Here is a 16,183-nt window from a genome sequence, read left to right on the forward strand (position 1 = left end):
TGTATGTAATTGAGGAAATGAAACAGACATAGGCCTACTCTACACTGCTATGGATAACCTAACTAATCAGGTTTGAAGATTTCAAGATTTTCTGTTGAAATCAAAGACCTTCTGGAAGGTTTAAACAAATCCAAAATTCTTATGCCGTCAAAAATGCTAGAAGTCATCTATGTGACCTGTAGTAAATTAATTAAACATTAAAACTGCTTTTGTTTTTTACATGTATTTTGCATGTGATCTAGCTTGTATTAGCAAACAGTTACAGCTTAAGCAGGAGAGGTTTTCTTAAATCAATTCGACTACAGATTTTCATAAGCTGTTATTTTTTTTTTTTATCTCTTTGGCTAGACCATGTTGCACTGTAGATCCATCGGTGGGTCAAGCTTTAGCACCTGTTGCATCAGGTTCAAAAGGCTCTGTAGAGTTGCAATAAAGCCACAGGAGATCATCGGATTGTTTTAAGTCACCTTGTTACAGTGACTTGTTACTATGTATTGTAGTGCTGAAGAGATTGACATACAATAGGAAAAGCTTCAGATGTAATATTTTAGAAGAACCTGTCAGTTAGCTTTACAGCTTAGTCATTGAGATATGTGTATAGTATCGCCTGCTGATCTTCTTTTAAAAGGGAGAGAGAGAGTTTATTTGGCTAAATCAGTCAGATGACACACCAATCTTCTACAAAGAATATCTCTAAGCAACACGCTACTCTTTGTTCATGTTTTTACATAAGGCTATTACTCTATGGTGCTCTTTTGACATTCACATAAAAAACAAAAGAAAAGGTCAGTGAAGCAGCCTGCCAGCTGTTACAAGTGTCCTTGGACTTTAACACAATGTCCAGTTGTGGTTTGGTATGTTTTGTACCTCTGCTTGTGCTGGTAAAAATATTTCCTGTTATCAAGTTTTTTTTCCATAAATCTACATGTAAAGGAGCAAAGCCAGCTTGTAATAATGTGATTCTATGGTAAACATGACAACTGTTGCTTAAATTATATGCGTTACATAGTGTAATCTCTCTGCATTTAGTAATGGGCTGATGTATTTCCTTGTTGTAAGCACTGTCATGGGGGGCGGCTGTGACTCAGGAGGTTGAGCCACGGTTGGCGGTTTAATCCACAGTTCCTCCTGTCTGCATGTGGAAGTTTTCTTGAGCAAGACACTGAACCACAAATTGCTCTTTGCATGCATTGTAAATGGGCCACTGAGACACGGTAAAGCACTTTGGACAAAAGCTTCTCTGGTAGTTTCGGCCCACCATCACTGATCAAAGATTTACCGAGAGAAATTAAAAGGATAACTGCTTTCAAAACACCTTACTTCCAGATGTTGAAACATGTATTAAAAGCATAGATTAATATGAAATAAACATTAAGAACACAAAAAACAATTACAAATTTTATTTAAATAAATCTGTGCCTTGTCCTTATTTCTTCTTGCTCTTCTTATCCTTTGCCTTCTTTTTGCTAGGCTTCTCGGCATTGGCCTTTTTGTAGAGGTAAAGTCCCACCAGGCCGAGCAAAGTGGGCACGAGAGCCAAACACACAATGGGCAACACGTCGTTGATCATTTTCTGCCACGGCGTCTGCTGTGTCAGAGAAAGCACCTCCACCTCGAACTCAAGGGCAGCGTCACCTAGGACAGATCAAGGTCATGTTCAATGTTTTGTTGAACGGGTTTGTCCTTTAAAGTTTCACCCATCTACATTATGTACATAAGAAAAGAAACGATATGAAATAGAATATACATTACATAACATCTAAAAAAAGAAAATCTCAGTAAGGTACAGTATATTTAAAGAATCTATTTTAAGTTGTCAACAAATTCCACAAAAAGAACAAAACTGATGAATTGATCACACTAACAAATATAATAGACCTGTTCAATAAGCCACACAGCTGCACTAAGTAACATATTCCTTTATTACAAAAACAAAAAAAATATGGGCACTGTAGTTTGTTTTGAGTCATTCCCACATACACTATCCTGCTGCAGTAAATACAGTGGGGCTCAAAAGTTTGGGCACCCCAAGTAAAAATTTGTATTAGTGCATAAGGAAGCCAAGAAAAGATGGAAAAATCTCCAAACGGCATCAACTGACAGATTAGAAATTTGTATAATATGTCACAAAAAGTTAGATTTTATTTCCAGCATTTACACTTTCAAAATAACAGAAAACAAAAAATTACATCTGCAAAAGTGTGGGCACCCTGCAGAGTTAATACCGTGTACTGCTCCCTTTAGCAAGTATCACAGCTTGGAAACGCTTCTTGTAGCCAGCCAAGAGTCTTTCAATTCTTGTTTGAGGTATCTTCGCCCATTCTTCCTTCCAAAAGTCTTCCAGTTCTTTGAGATTTCTGGGCTGTCTGTCACGCACTTCTCTTTTAAGGTCTATCCAAAGATTTTCAACTATGTTGAGGTCAGGAGATTGTGAAGGCCATGGCAAAACCTTCAGTGTACGCCTCTTGATGTGATCCACCGTGGATTTTGAAGTGTGTTTAGGATCATTATCTATTTGTAGAAGCCATCCTCTTTTTAACTTCCGCTTTTTCACAGATGACACAGATGCTGATTGTTGGGGCAAGGTCAGATGAGTCTGGGCATTTAAAACCTTAAGATTGACATCACCTGGTCTTTCCAGACGATGATTGAGAACAATCCATGACACTGTCAGGTCTCAGCTTTCCAAAGGAGGCGCTGCATGCTATAAACTCTGCAGGGTGCCCAAACTTTTGCAGATGCCATTTTTTGGTTTTCAGTTATTTTGAAAGTATAAATGATGGAAATAAAATCTAACTTTTTGTGACATATTATAAGAATGTCTAATCTGTCATTTGGTGCCTTTTGAAGATTGTTCCATCTTTTCTTGGCTTCTTCATGCACATTAATACACATTTTTACCTGGGTTGCCCAAACGTTCGAGCCCCACTGTTTTTTACTGCAACAGGATGGTGTATGTGGGAATGAGTCAAATAAACTACACTGCTCATATCTTTTTTGTTTTTCAAGCTGCAACTAAAAATAGTCCCCAACAAATGCACCATTTAGTGTAGTTTAAGTGATGACTAAAACTGCTTTGTCCTGCTGTTTTAGAATATTATGAATGAAATGTTATTAAAATGAAGGTTATATATATAATATATATATATATATATATATATATATATTATAATATATAATATTATATATAATATAACAGACTAATACCTGTGTGTGTATGTGTGTGTGTTTTGATTTGTATGCATGTGCTCCATACCGGGAATTGTAGGAGGGTAACCTTTTTTTCCATATGCAAGATGAGATGGAATAGTGGCTTTTATTTTTTGCCTGAATGAGAGTAAGAAAAATACAAAACACATTTAACTGAGGAGCATTTATCAAATTCCATTAAAAAACTATTAACTGTGCGGTAGTTTTAGAATTGGTCCATGCTAATTGAAAACTAAATATATTGCTACGCTCTTTCTTCTCAAAGAACTTTTGTTTTTCACTCACCCTTCACACACGCCAACCAAGCTTTGTTCCAAACCTGATAAGAAAATCACACAGAGAAGGTCAATCAGCAAAGTAAGCACATTCCCCGGCACACAACAGGCTGTAGTTACCTCTCAAACGTCAGCAGATCAAAGTGTCACTGACAGAGCAATGCAAAAGGATTTACTGTTAATTTACCGGCAATAACTGTCCTCTTCCCCAGCTCGACCACAAGAGGGTCCATGGATAGTGATGAGTCGATCATCTTTCCATCCATCAGTTTACCCTGGACATTTAAACACAAGGCATGAGATGGTGACATGAAAAAGAATTACTGAGAGAAATTTCACAGCTTGATTTGTTTGAATGTAGTAATACCTTATTTGATGCATACTTTATCATTTTACTAGTTTTTTTTACTTGGTTCATATTCTGTTAAGAACATAAAAATTTAATTATTTTCAAATATCCCCCCCCCCCCCCCCCCATGTAGGTGCTATGAAACTTAACTGTGTCCTTCTAACTGGGCCTAATGTGTGTGTGTGTGTGTGTGTGTGTGTGTGTGTGTGTGTGTGTGTGTGTGTGTGTGTGTGTGTGTGTGTGTGTGGTGTGTGTTGTGTGTGTGTGTGCGGGAATGTTGTCTTTCTGCACCTGCTATTCTCACACAAAGTTCGTAAATTGTTACACTTCAAGCACTTTCACCTGTTCTGATGAAGTTCTAAGAAATAAGCACTAATAATGATCAAAAATCCTGTTTCCATTTTTTAAATCTTTTATATATAATTGAATTTCCTTGTTTTGTCACAAAAACAAAATTATCATATGACCATAAATGTGATCTCACAAGGGTAAATGGCAAATATGAACCATAAATTATGTATATATAATTGGTAATTGAGCTAAAGTTAACATCTGTTAAGTATTTTTACATAAATTGTTATATATAAAAGCGTAATAATGTGGGGGGATACTCAAGATATATATATATATATATATATATATATATATATATATATATATATATATATCTTGAGTAATTACACACCTGTAGCAGACAACACACTGTATATTTGTGTAACTGTGAGGGATCAAACAGTGTAGCTCTGCAGATCTTTTATGCTCAAAACTCTTTCCAGTTTAGCTGTCGTTTTACGCTCAAAGAAACTTTATCTGGCAATTTCTATTAGACAATCTTTCACTCAGTAGCAATAGTTTGCCTCACCTGTGTCACTAGTTTCAACAAAAGCCAAATCATTAAATTAAAATTAAATTTTGTATAAAAAAAAAACTAAAGTAAATTATCAAATAGAAAGCACTCTGAGCCTAATCGGGCTATTAATTAATGATATATTAGTAGCAGGTGCTTTGGAGAGATCCGAAAGTCATCCAATATGTTAACAAATCCAGCATCCATGGCAGGACAAAAAGACAGTATGTTTTCAACTACAGGCGCCTGATATCAGGGGTCAAGATATAGGCCATTTTCAATTGCATTTAGGTCAACTTCACTTATTCCCTCCTAACATTGTTTATTTCTGGAAAATGTTTATTTTGATGTAATTTTATTAGACCTCTGTTGTGTCATAATAGTGATATTGTAACAATCATTTACTCTGTGTAAAACTATTTTTAATATACTGTATGTTTAATATGTTGTTTTCAGGGTAATTAATAGTGAGTAAACAATGATCAAAACAAATGGCCCATTTGATGTTCCTTTGTTTATAACCTCGCCTACTACTGTGTATCAGCCCCAGTTTGTTGCTCTCATGTATGACCATTACATGTGATTCACAGAGCTTCTACAGTAATTTGGTTTATCGTAAATACCCAGCACTTTCTAAATTTTCAAAACACAGAAGGTCGTTTAACACTTTGACATTAACTGACATTACACAATTTGGTGCTGTGTCATGCAGCTACAATTAATAGCTATCATACAACTGTACATTTTTTAATTCCTAAAGAACACACGAGGACTGAGACTACGGTAGACTATGGATGAAGTTGGAGTTTATTGCTGACGTGTTGCACCGCCCCCACCACTCCATAGTAAACGCAGAGACTAGATAGAGCTCGCGATAATAACAAATAAAACACACCGACAGACAATTAACCACAATCTGACCCCATGTACATTCAGAAAGACATTTCTAACAGCTGCTGACCGCAGATCTGAGTGTTTTCATAAAAGCGCAAACATCGGTGTCCACATGGTTCATGCAGACAGTGCCACATAGACAACTGCCTTCGTCAGCAGCTGGGCCGATTTCCCTACATGTTATTATCAATTGCATACATAGCACATTGTCTTATCAGTTTCAATAACTCGTGTTTCGGTCTTACCGTGTAGTGTATTTGCAGCGTGTCTCCCATTCTGGAAAGTACTGAGCAAGTTTCGGGTTTCACCTTGAGTCAGAAGATTTAACTGTTAACACTGTTGCATTTATTTGGCAGAGGTTATTATTGTGTTAAGAGCCGCTGTTACTGCTGCAGTAGGCCTATGGCTGTGTAACACATGTGTCTCACTCACCAGGGTCTCCACCTGCAGCTCGTCGGCCTCATTGTCTTGTCCCTGTGCGAGTCTACAGGTGAAAGCTGCGAGCAGCAGCAGGAAAACGCTGCTCTTCATTGGGAACTTCTGGACCACAGCTGCCATCAAACAACTTCCGTGTGCGCTTCTTCTACACACAGCAGCGGGGAGAGAGCTGAATAGGCGGTCTGCCCGTGTTCAAAATGGCTCAGCACCGAGTAATGCTGATGTGTTATAATGCAGTAGAGATAAGGAATCGCGGCCCGTGGACGTTGTCCCAACACCTGGGTCTCCCTGAAGAGACCGCCTCAAACATTCCGCCCGCATCCCATCAGGCTACCGGGGATTAGAAGCGGAAGCGGCGCTCTGCACAGGCGCTGGGGGCGGTACTGTGCAGCGTCTGCCCGGCTCTGTCCATGGGCTCTGCTGCTCCATGCTGATGACTGTCAGGAGCAGACATCCTTTGTTAAAGCCGGCTGCACACGTGGCTGCTAGTCCCCCACGAGCCCTCAGGTAGGCCTACTGACTGCAGAGAGGTGAAGATGATAATAGCAGGCAGTTCCAGCCTTGAAATGATGCCAATGAAAACAACCCACAACTACGTGTTTTCTAAAGTAGGCCTAGGCTATTTCTTTCTAACTACACTGAACACAATTATAAACGCAACGCTTTTGGTTTTTGCCCCTAACTTTTCATGAGCTGAACTCAAAGATCTAAGACTTTTTCTATGTAGGCCCACACAAAAGGCTTATTTCTCTCAAATATTGTTCACAAATCTGTTTAAATCTGTGTTAGTGAGCACTTCTCCTTTGCCGACGCAATCCATCCACCTCACAGGTGAGGCATTTCAAGATGGTAATTAAACAGCATGATGATTGCACAGGTGTGTCTTAGGCTGGCCACAATAAAAGGCCACTCTAAAATGTGCAGTTTTACTGTATTGGGGTTCCGAAAACCAGTCAGTATCTGGTGTTAGGGTTGCTAAAATGGGATTGGTAGTGGCACTACATTACCTTTTCCCAAATTTGCTGGCTTCTACCTGCTTAAGACCAAAGTAATAAATTAACAACCAAAGCTGATTTGTGTTCATACGTGACCACATTCAGAATCTGAGAAAAATATTTTCAGGGCCTTTTAAAATCCTTTACAGTATCTGCAGGAAAATCTTCACAAGAGCTCTAAATATGTAAACCAAGGCACAGTGTTGTCACATACAGAGTCGATTGATTGTACATTCGACAACAGACATGGCCTACACAGTATATGATTCTTATAGATTTATTAGATTTAGCAAGAAAAGGTGATGTTCACCTATGACTCACTTAAATCACTTAGTTTTAGTTTCAGTGTAATATTGGAGCGCTATCACGGATCCTGTAAGGCAGAAACTCTCACTTGTTAACAGCGTCATAAATGTCAGTATGGCACGTATTAGTCTATGGTCATGTATAAAGCAAAGAAGAAAAGATAAAATATAGCTTTAATAACAGAAGATTGAAAATGATAAAACAATGTATGCACATTTCTGAACTACAAGTACACATAACAACCTGGGAAAATGTTTGTCTCACATTAACAGCTTTTTTTTGTACTTTAAGGCATATACTTATTAGTCATTCATTTGTTTCTCGGTAACTATTGAATTTATATTAAAAGAAGAGAAACAAACTGTTGTATTGGTTAGTTATAACGGCTTAGAGAAATAAATGATGAATTAATACAAATGTGAAGTCTCCTCTTTTATTATCCCTTCAATGCTGTACAATATGGTCAGATAGGCAGCATTGTTATGTCACCCACTAAAATCTCAAACTCAGAATCATACACGCCAAAAAGACTGACAGGGTAATCCCAAATCTGTTGTAGTAAATAATAAATGCCATTTTTGGGACTTTGTTCATTTCACTTCGTCAACTGTGTTGTTGTCATCCATAAATTACTTCCACTTTCCCTTACTTTATTTGCAACAGTTACCTGCAAAGTTGCAACCATTTGAACCACCAACTGTCTCAAGTCCTCTGTTTACCAGCAAGAAACTGTTTAACCATCACACATTGCAGTATGTATGCCACATGCTCACGTATTAGACAAAGGATAGTTTTTTCCTGCAGAGAAGTTAATTTGATAATAAGCTATGTTAGATGGTACTAACTAAAACAAACCTCAGCTGTAACTGTACTGCTTATTAATGTCTGACCACTGTATCCTGGTGAGAAAAGTTGTCACAGTGTGTTAAAGCATTGTAAATGTATGGTCAATAAAAATTAATACAAAATAAATGGCTGAAATTACAGAAGGACAAATAGCAGTATGATCAAGTATTCTACATTAAAAAGCTGCTACATTGCCGCACTGAAATAGATATGAATGACTCAGCTTTGTGTGCATGTCAAACCTATTTTTTCTCTCAGATCACAGAAGTAGATATGTAGTAAAGGCTGGTAAAACCACAGTATTTAAAAAAAAAAAAAAAAAAATTATTTGGCCCCATTGCCACTTAACTACTGCACCAAAATTTCACGTAGGCTACCAGTAGGTAATAGGTTTTCTGCTGGTAAAAACATGTCATTATGATCCCATCTATCATGAGTCATATCACATAGCAACATCACAAAAATAAGGATTACGTCACACTGAAATGTTAACATATACAATACTGTGTGATTGCAAGATCAAAATTGCATAACTTTTAATACCTTTATTTTGTTCCACATCTATTGACATTACTGAACACGTTCCATGCAATACTGAAGACCAAGTCACTATTTGCTCAGGTTGTAAGCTTTGCTGCAAATTAAGACTCCATGTAGGCATGGCAATAAGAATAATACATGTATCATGCCCATCAAAGCTAACAAGAGACTGAAGGAGATGTCAATCAATGTGTGTACACATCCACCAAGACCTGAGACGAGCCAGTAAGGGAAATCTCCTGTGATGCTAGGCAATGGGTAGGCAGGACCTTTAAAAACAATGGTCAAGACAACACATTCAAGTACCTAAACATTCTATTTTGGGTTTGTTTTATTCGTAAAATGAATGTCAGATGGAAGATGAGTTGACAGACATGAAATGAAATGATGGTCAAGGCCAGACCAGTCACTTACCTGTGCAGAGCCAATATTACTGTGACACTGATATTTAAAAATTATTTTAAGACAAATCAGGACTGATGTGACCATGTTTAAAAAAACTGATAGAAATATGACCAATTGTTAACAAATGGACAAATAGGGCTGTTCAGACGTCCTTTCTAAACATCATGGTTTGGTGTTGACCTAAATCTCGCGAGATCTTCTTTGCTGCGGAGTTGCTGGTGTCCCTCGGAAAATACCGTGAGACATTTGGTAACGTTAGAGGACTACTCGACTAAGGTAAGTGAGTATACTGTCATCACCATCCACCCGATAATATACGCGCGTGTCCTGGCAGGTTATCGTGTAATGGTGTGTTTGATGGCTGACCTGCGGGGGTTGTGTTGCCCGGGCTGAAGCAGCGGAGGGCGACTCGCTGGTAGCAGCTGATGCCTGCTGAGGCGATAAGCGGATGGATAAATGCGGTGGGTCGGTAAGGCAGATACGCTACCTACCGTTACGTCTTAGCGACTAAAGCTAAACTTGACTGATAAATGAGTTTACAACCCATTAGATAATGAGGACACTATCAAGCTTGGTAGCCGAACTTAGGTGTGAATCTTTAGCTAAAGACATATGTGCAGGTCCTATGTCAAAGGCAGCTGGATCGCCGCAACGTTACCCGGCTAACGTAACCGCCCGGAGTTGAATTAACCTTATCAGGCCGGCATATCTTGGCCTTGCTACCACATAATTCACCAGAGCTCCCATTTAAACATGTACCGATCTGTGAGAGGACAGGAGCTGGTGTCAGGCAGTGACCAGTGTGGTAATCCTGTTCAGCACCATGGACAGGGCTGCAGCTAGTCTCCTCTATTGACGACTTTATTTAAATCTTCTTCTTTTTCTTTTTTCTTTTTTTTTTTACTTTATTTGAGTCTGTTATTTCTCTAAATCCCTGACTGGTATATGGTAGTCAAGTCATGACTTAACAGATACATTAGTACTAAAGATATTAGTTGTGAACATAGCGTATCACTTTTGAACATCGCTGTGCATTTTTTATGGGTAAATTATGTCAGTTAAAAACAATTGTTATGTTGAAAAGCAACAAATGTGCAGACCACAATATATATTAGCATGGTTCCAGACCTCTGAATGATGTTGAATTATTTTGGCACTTGAAATGAAAATGAATGAATGAAAATGAAATCATTATGATCATCAGGCTAGTAATATGTGTCTAAAAGCTGGTAAGTGGACCTTCCGGTTCTTAGATGCAATTCCACTTTTAAGAGAGTATTTTTGGACAATGGACTATTATTTTATTATTGTGCTCTAATGACAACCATATAATATAATATAGGCTTGTGAAAATGTGTTCTTCTGTCCCTGTTTCCGGCCAGGTGGCTTTGTATTTGGAGTTTAACTGAAAGTGTTCAAACCAAGCCTGGTAATGTAGGACATTCTGCATGTGCTCTGGGGGCTTGGCGTTGTTGCAGAATAACATTTTAATTTTAAGGAGGAGAATACCAGCGAGAAGGGTCTGAACAGATTGTGCTGCAGCCTGTAGTCATGGCACCGACATCCTTCTCCTTCACCCTCTCTGTGATGACTTTTGGCAATTAGCATAGCTTGCACCTGTCTTGGGCTGTGCATGTAGAAGTGAGTGTTTCTGGCATAGTTGTGCAGTCTTTTCAGAAAACTAAAAGCAGATAAGCTGGAGTGTTCCATTGATTGTAATTTAACAAAGGCCATACAGATAGTTGAGCTTATTAATACTTGTTTATTCATTCATGTTGTGCTATGTGTTCTGTTTCTTTTCAGCCCTCCTTCATATTCTATTGTTACTGGACAAGGGAAACTTTGCAGGAAGGTATCTGTAATCACGGTTGTAGCCACGCTTGGAAGTTTAAGAACTTCATCTGAATCATGGGGAACATTTTTGGGAATTTGCTGAAGAGCCTCATAGGGAAGAAGGAGATGAGGATCTTGATGGTGGGGCTTGATGCTGCAGGAAAAACAACAATCCTCTACAAGCTCAAACTGGGGGAAATAGTCACCACTATCCCAACAATTGGTAGGTGCACAGTTAAAATGACAGCTTTAAAGCATTGCCATGCACACAAATAAGTGGACCACTATGTTTTCTCTTTACGTTGTATGACCCCGCTCTTTTTTTCAGGGTTTAACGTGGAGACAGTGGAGTACAAGAACATCAGCTTCACTGTGTGGGATGTGGGTGGACAGGATAAGATCCGGCCACTTTGGAGACACTACTTTCAGAACACACAGGGTGAGAAGAGCTAGTAAAAGGGTATTACCAGCAACTTTTCTTTTCTTCAGTAAAAAAAGTATTAATTTTTTTTGTTCCTCCCACTGTTTCAGGTCTAATCTTTGTGGTGGACAGTAACGACAGAGAGCGTGTGAACGAAGCACGAGAGGAGCTGATGAGGATGTTGGCTGAGGACGAACTGAGAGATGCAGTCCTCCTCGTGTTTGCCAACAAACAGGCAAGAAACTATAACTATTTTGCATATATACTCACATATTATACACAGTGCATATCCATGAATACACAGCAGGGTTGTAGTGGAGCATCAACCCACATAATCCCACCTCTTAGTGTCTTTGAGATACTACTTCAAGCTGATACAAATATTTGTGATATGAATTCAAACACAAATATTATTAATTAACATTAGAAATTCTATAGGTGACTGAAAAAAAACCTGCTCTGTCTCACTGGCTTACAACCCTCTAAGTTTTTGTACGTATATGCATAAGATACAACATGTTAATTAGGGAGTTTTAGAGGTGCTGGTTGGAGGATTCTTTTTCCTTTGGACAGAGCCGGGCTAGCTGTTTTCCTCTGTTTCCAGTTTTTATGCTAAGCTAAGCTATCCCCCATCCGGCTGTAGCTTTATGTTTACCGTACAGACATGTATTTCCTGGGAAAACAATTTAAATGATTTGTGTCAATCGAATAATCAATTAATATACAAACGCATATCCAAAGTAAACGCATACATGCATGTTTTGAACCAAACAATAAAATAAGACATTAGCCGTCTTTAGGGTCACACAAACACATAATCACTAATCCTTGACTTCTCACGCTCTTTCTCCTCACTGAACTCTCGCCTCTTTGACAGGACTTACCGAATGCCATGAATGCTGCCGAGATCACGGACAAGTTGGGCTTACACTCCCTGCGCCACCGTAACTGGTACATCCAGGCCACCTGCGCCACCAGTGGCGACGGTCTCTATGAGGGTCTTGATTGGCTGGCCAATCAACTCAAGAACAAGAAATAAGAAGAAAACTGGAACAAGCCACCACACCCTTCCAAGTTTTCATTTGATTTGGGAATGGGGCAGCGTGTTAGGTCCCGTGGTTTTGATTAGTGAGTGAAAAGCAAGATTCTGGGTTTGGGGAAGATTTTGGGCTTTCGTTTTCAGTCTCCTGAGGTTCCTAATGGTTTTCAGGGCTTATTAAAAACAGATTCTTGTGTACTTTATATTTAACCTCTCAATCACACACACACAAATGCACACTAACCGTAAGCAATCACAGCAGACACTTGCTTTTCCTGTGTCGATGTCTTGTATTTAGGTGCAATGTACTGTATGTTTGTATCTAGGTGCTCTAAGAAGTCATGTGTGACTCCACTGAGTCAGCAATGAGTTAAATATGACTTTTTGTTGGTGTATGTCTTTTAAATCATCTATGGACTTTCAGTCATCCATAAAAAGAATGGTTGTTGGGTCAGTTACACTTTTATTTTTTTTCCCCTAACAGGGCCATGTTTGGAAACCGTCACAGCTAGCAGATTCATGTGACCGTAATTCTACCTTCTAATTTTGAAGCACTTTAATACTTAAAGTGTGTAGGTGTGTGAGCATTCCCATACACTGTATGTGTTTTTTCAAGCGGCCCAGTATTAATCATGAAAAAGACAAGAGGACTGGAGTTTTCGCTCTCACATGTCCAGTTACTGCCTCATTTAGGAAATCTTTTTGATATTTGTGGCATGTTTCTACTCCCCGTATGGCAACCGGAAGTCTTAAAACAGCCCTTCTCAACACGTTCTCAGCCACCTGAGTTGCATGCGTCCTGGTAGATCTAGCTGACATTGGTGCATACTTTTCCATCCTTGCAGCTGCATGGTTGTTGACGCTGTTTGTAGATTTTCTCTAACTGCCATCATCGTGTTATGATGCTGTTTACAGTAGGATGCAGAAACTAACCGAACCACCAATTCCTGCATTTAGTTTTTAACATGCGCTTAATACAGTATAGTCAGCTTTATGGTCTTTTTTTATTTTATTTTTAAAATGTGAAAGCAGTATACAACACACATGACCTGCACAGCTGCTGCTCATCTGCCTTCATGTGTGTCCATATGAGTACTCAAACCACCTCAGGGTGCTCTTGCTTTGTGTGTTTTTGTCTCAGACTTGCATATCGGGGGATGATAACTGTGTTACTGAATGTGAATATTGTCGATGAATCTATAAATGGCTGTACTATTTATTTGACATGCATATTCCTGTATTTCAGTGATAATTATGTAAAAGAAAGCAGGGTAAGCAGATCAATTCAGTCATCTGTACATCCACAACTCACGATTGAACAGCAGACGAGTTACTGCGTCACCACCGATACCAGCAGAATCCACAGACTTCTGTCAATAAAACAACTTCTTGTGTGCCATACATGGGTACTACTACTCACGTACCAGTAACAATACAACATACTGTAAATCCACTCCACTAAGTAATGATCGCATTGTTCATATTCTGCATCTATGTTAAATCATGACTTTGTTTGTTTGGGTTTTGTGGCCTTATATATTTAATGCTGACGTCTAATCGATTTCCTCTCAGCTTGTTTGGTTTTGATTTTGAGCCACATATATATTTATCTATAGTAAATAATTTACAGATTTATTCTCTATGCCCTCAAAAGTACCACAGTTCAAGATGATTAGGCAAAGATTTTTTTGTCCTTTTGGTTTTCCACTTTACTTGATTTGCCGGTAGATTTCCTGGGTTTTCTTTGGGTTGTAAACTTTGAAGAAGACTGTGTCTGTGAAAACAATGATAATCAGTACGAACAAAAGAAAACGGGGGAAAAAAACATTCTGTACCGTTATAGTTACACAAGCAGATTTTAAAATGGTGAAGATCATGTTTCAGTGCTGAACGCAAGGATACAGGTGTATGTGATGTAACAACAAACACAATCCTGCTCTATTACAAATAAACCCATTTTATGTATGACCTGTTTCATCAACTGATTGAGTGTTACTGATGGATTTCATATTTACGTATTTAGCTCTTGCTGGGAAAAGCTTCCAACAGAAGAGGGCAGTCTTTAGCAACAGTTTCTGTTGGGGTTCAAAGCACAGCATAAAGAGTGGTGTCTACATTTTATAAATCAAAGTTGTTGCTTTTTTAATCTAATTTATCGGTTTCATCCTCTTTAACAGGCTCAGCACTGTTTTATAACCTTACTTCATGACTTTTCTAGATGATCCAAACTGTAAAAAATGGATGAATACAGTAGCCTAGATGTTTGTCTGCTCTAAATATTGTGATTAATTTTAATAGTATTTTTTTACACATCACTTCTGTCCAAAAATTACATGGAAGAAAAGAAAATGTTTGTATTTAAAGTTATTATTTTTTACATGCGCAGTCTGTTTGACCCCAAATGATGAGGAAGTGAAGCCAATGTCAGCTAAACCCAGGGGCTATAATGCCAGTATTTCTCAGACTTGCGATGTCCTTACAGTTGGCAGTTTTTATTCCAAGAAGAATTCCAAGAGTGAAAAAATAACAAATTTGCCCACCAGAATTTATTCCTGGCCAAGTATTCCTTACAACACCTTTTAAACCAACACAAAAATATAGAACATGCAACTGTTTAGATTAAAAAGCTTTAGAAAGAAAATTAAGGTATTAAGGTAGGTTTAACTTTAAGGTAATAACAGTTTTGAATTAAGCATGGAAATATATCCTTATCGCTATTATTTGAGGATGAAGGATACTTGGACTATGATCTCAGTATCTCTAAAATCTCAACAACGGCCATGTATATCTGATGCAATTTCTGTATTTTTATCAATTTCACCACAAAACTTAATAATTTAGTAGCTTTCAGAGTAAATTTGATTATGGCAACTAAGTTTACTTTCTTTTTCTTCAGTTTGCTAAAATCATGATTAAGTAGCAAAACACATATTTTGAGTAAAGCCTGTACAGTTGGGTCAAAAAGACTTTCCTGACCCTGTGTACCTGTTGCAGCTGATTGTGTGTGTGTGTGTGTGTGTGTGTGTGTGTGTGTGTGTGTGTGTGTGTGTGTGTGTGTGTGTGTGTGTGTGTGTGTGTGTGTGTGTTTTAACTGTGCTCTAGTTTGTTATTTAGAATAAAAGTGCAACTATGCTGCTGTTCTCCTGCAACAAACACTTGAGATCTTACAATTGTATTGATTCCCTGAATTTCTTGGCCGTTTCTGTGAGGAAATACTTTTAAAAATGACTTCCTGGTAGTGGTGAAGTATTAACTATTTATCTTGAACACCCTTTCACATTTCAAGTGAACCTGACTGAAAAACGAGAAGGTGACTCTTTCTTGTCAACTGGAGACATTTTTCTGGCAGATATAGTACATATAATTGTATGTAATTTGATTTAACCTGCTAATAGGGAAAACAACAACTTTATTTTGTGTTGTGCTGTGTGTGTGTGTATGTGTGTGTGTGTGTGTGCACGCACACATGCACATGTGGGACTGGGGCTGCAGGCAGAGCCAGTTTCTACAGAGCGGTTCAGCTGGCTCGCCCACTCTTCCAGGCAGACAATGTTTGCGTCAAGCTTGAGTGACACCTAACAAGACAAGAGATAAAATGTTCTAACCAAACCAGATATAAGTCTGGCTTTAAGAAGAACACTTCCTTCTGTACAACTGTGATATGCACAACTCATAAACAAATTAGTCTAAAGTAGGCCTACATCAGTTAAATCATGCAGCAATAAAATTATAGCAATAAAATAATCTCAAATTTCCAGGGCACCATCGTAAAAGAGTGGAGAGGT

The 16,183-nt window shown here is 38.4% G+C and overlaps 2 protein-coding genes across 2 annotated transcripts; one reads left to right on the plus strand and one right to left on the minus strand.

The window, feature by feature from the left end:
* Positions 1–1,386: 1,386 nt before the first annotated feature.
* fkbp11 (FKBP prolyl isomerase 11) lies at positions 1,387–6,376 on the minus strand. The gene is made up of 6 exons (XM_032514457.1): positions 6,008–6,376; positions 5,821–5,883; positions 3,673–3,760; positions 3,496–3,529; positions 3,257–3,327; positions 1,387–1,635 (listed from the first exon to the last, which is right to left on the minus strand). Exons 1-6 carry the CDS (start codon positions 6,131–6,133, stop codon positions 1,427–1,429), a joined length of 591 nt encoding a protein of 196 aa, XP_032370348.1. The 5' UTR covers positions 6,134–6,376; the 3' UTR covers positions 1,387–1,426.
* Positions 6,377–9,260: 2,884 nt separating this feature from the next.
* On the plus strand, positions 9,261–14,366 carry arf3b (ADP-ribosylation factor 3b). The gene is made up of 5 exons (XM_032514460.1): positions 9,261–9,381; positions 10,909–11,161; positions 11,267–11,377; positions 11,470–11,594; positions 12,237–14,366. Exons 2-5 carry the CDS (start codon positions 11,014–11,016, stop codon positions 12,396–12,398), a joined length of 546 nt encoding a protein of 181 aa, XP_032370351.1. The 5' UTR covers positions 9,261–9,381; positions 10,909–11,013; the 3' UTR covers positions 12,399–14,366.
* The last annotated feature ends 1,817 nt before the right edge of the window (positions 14,367–16,183 follow it).

The sequence above is a fragment of the Etheostoma spectabile genome, chromosome 4, assembly GCF_008692095.1.
Source record: "Etheostoma spectabile isolate EspeVRDwgs_2016 chromosome 4, UIUC_Espe_1.0, whole genome shotgun sequence".
Taxonomy (NCBI): domain Eukaryota; kingdom Metazoa; phylum Chordata; class Actinopteri; order Perciformes; family Percidae; genus Etheostoma; species Etheostoma spectabile.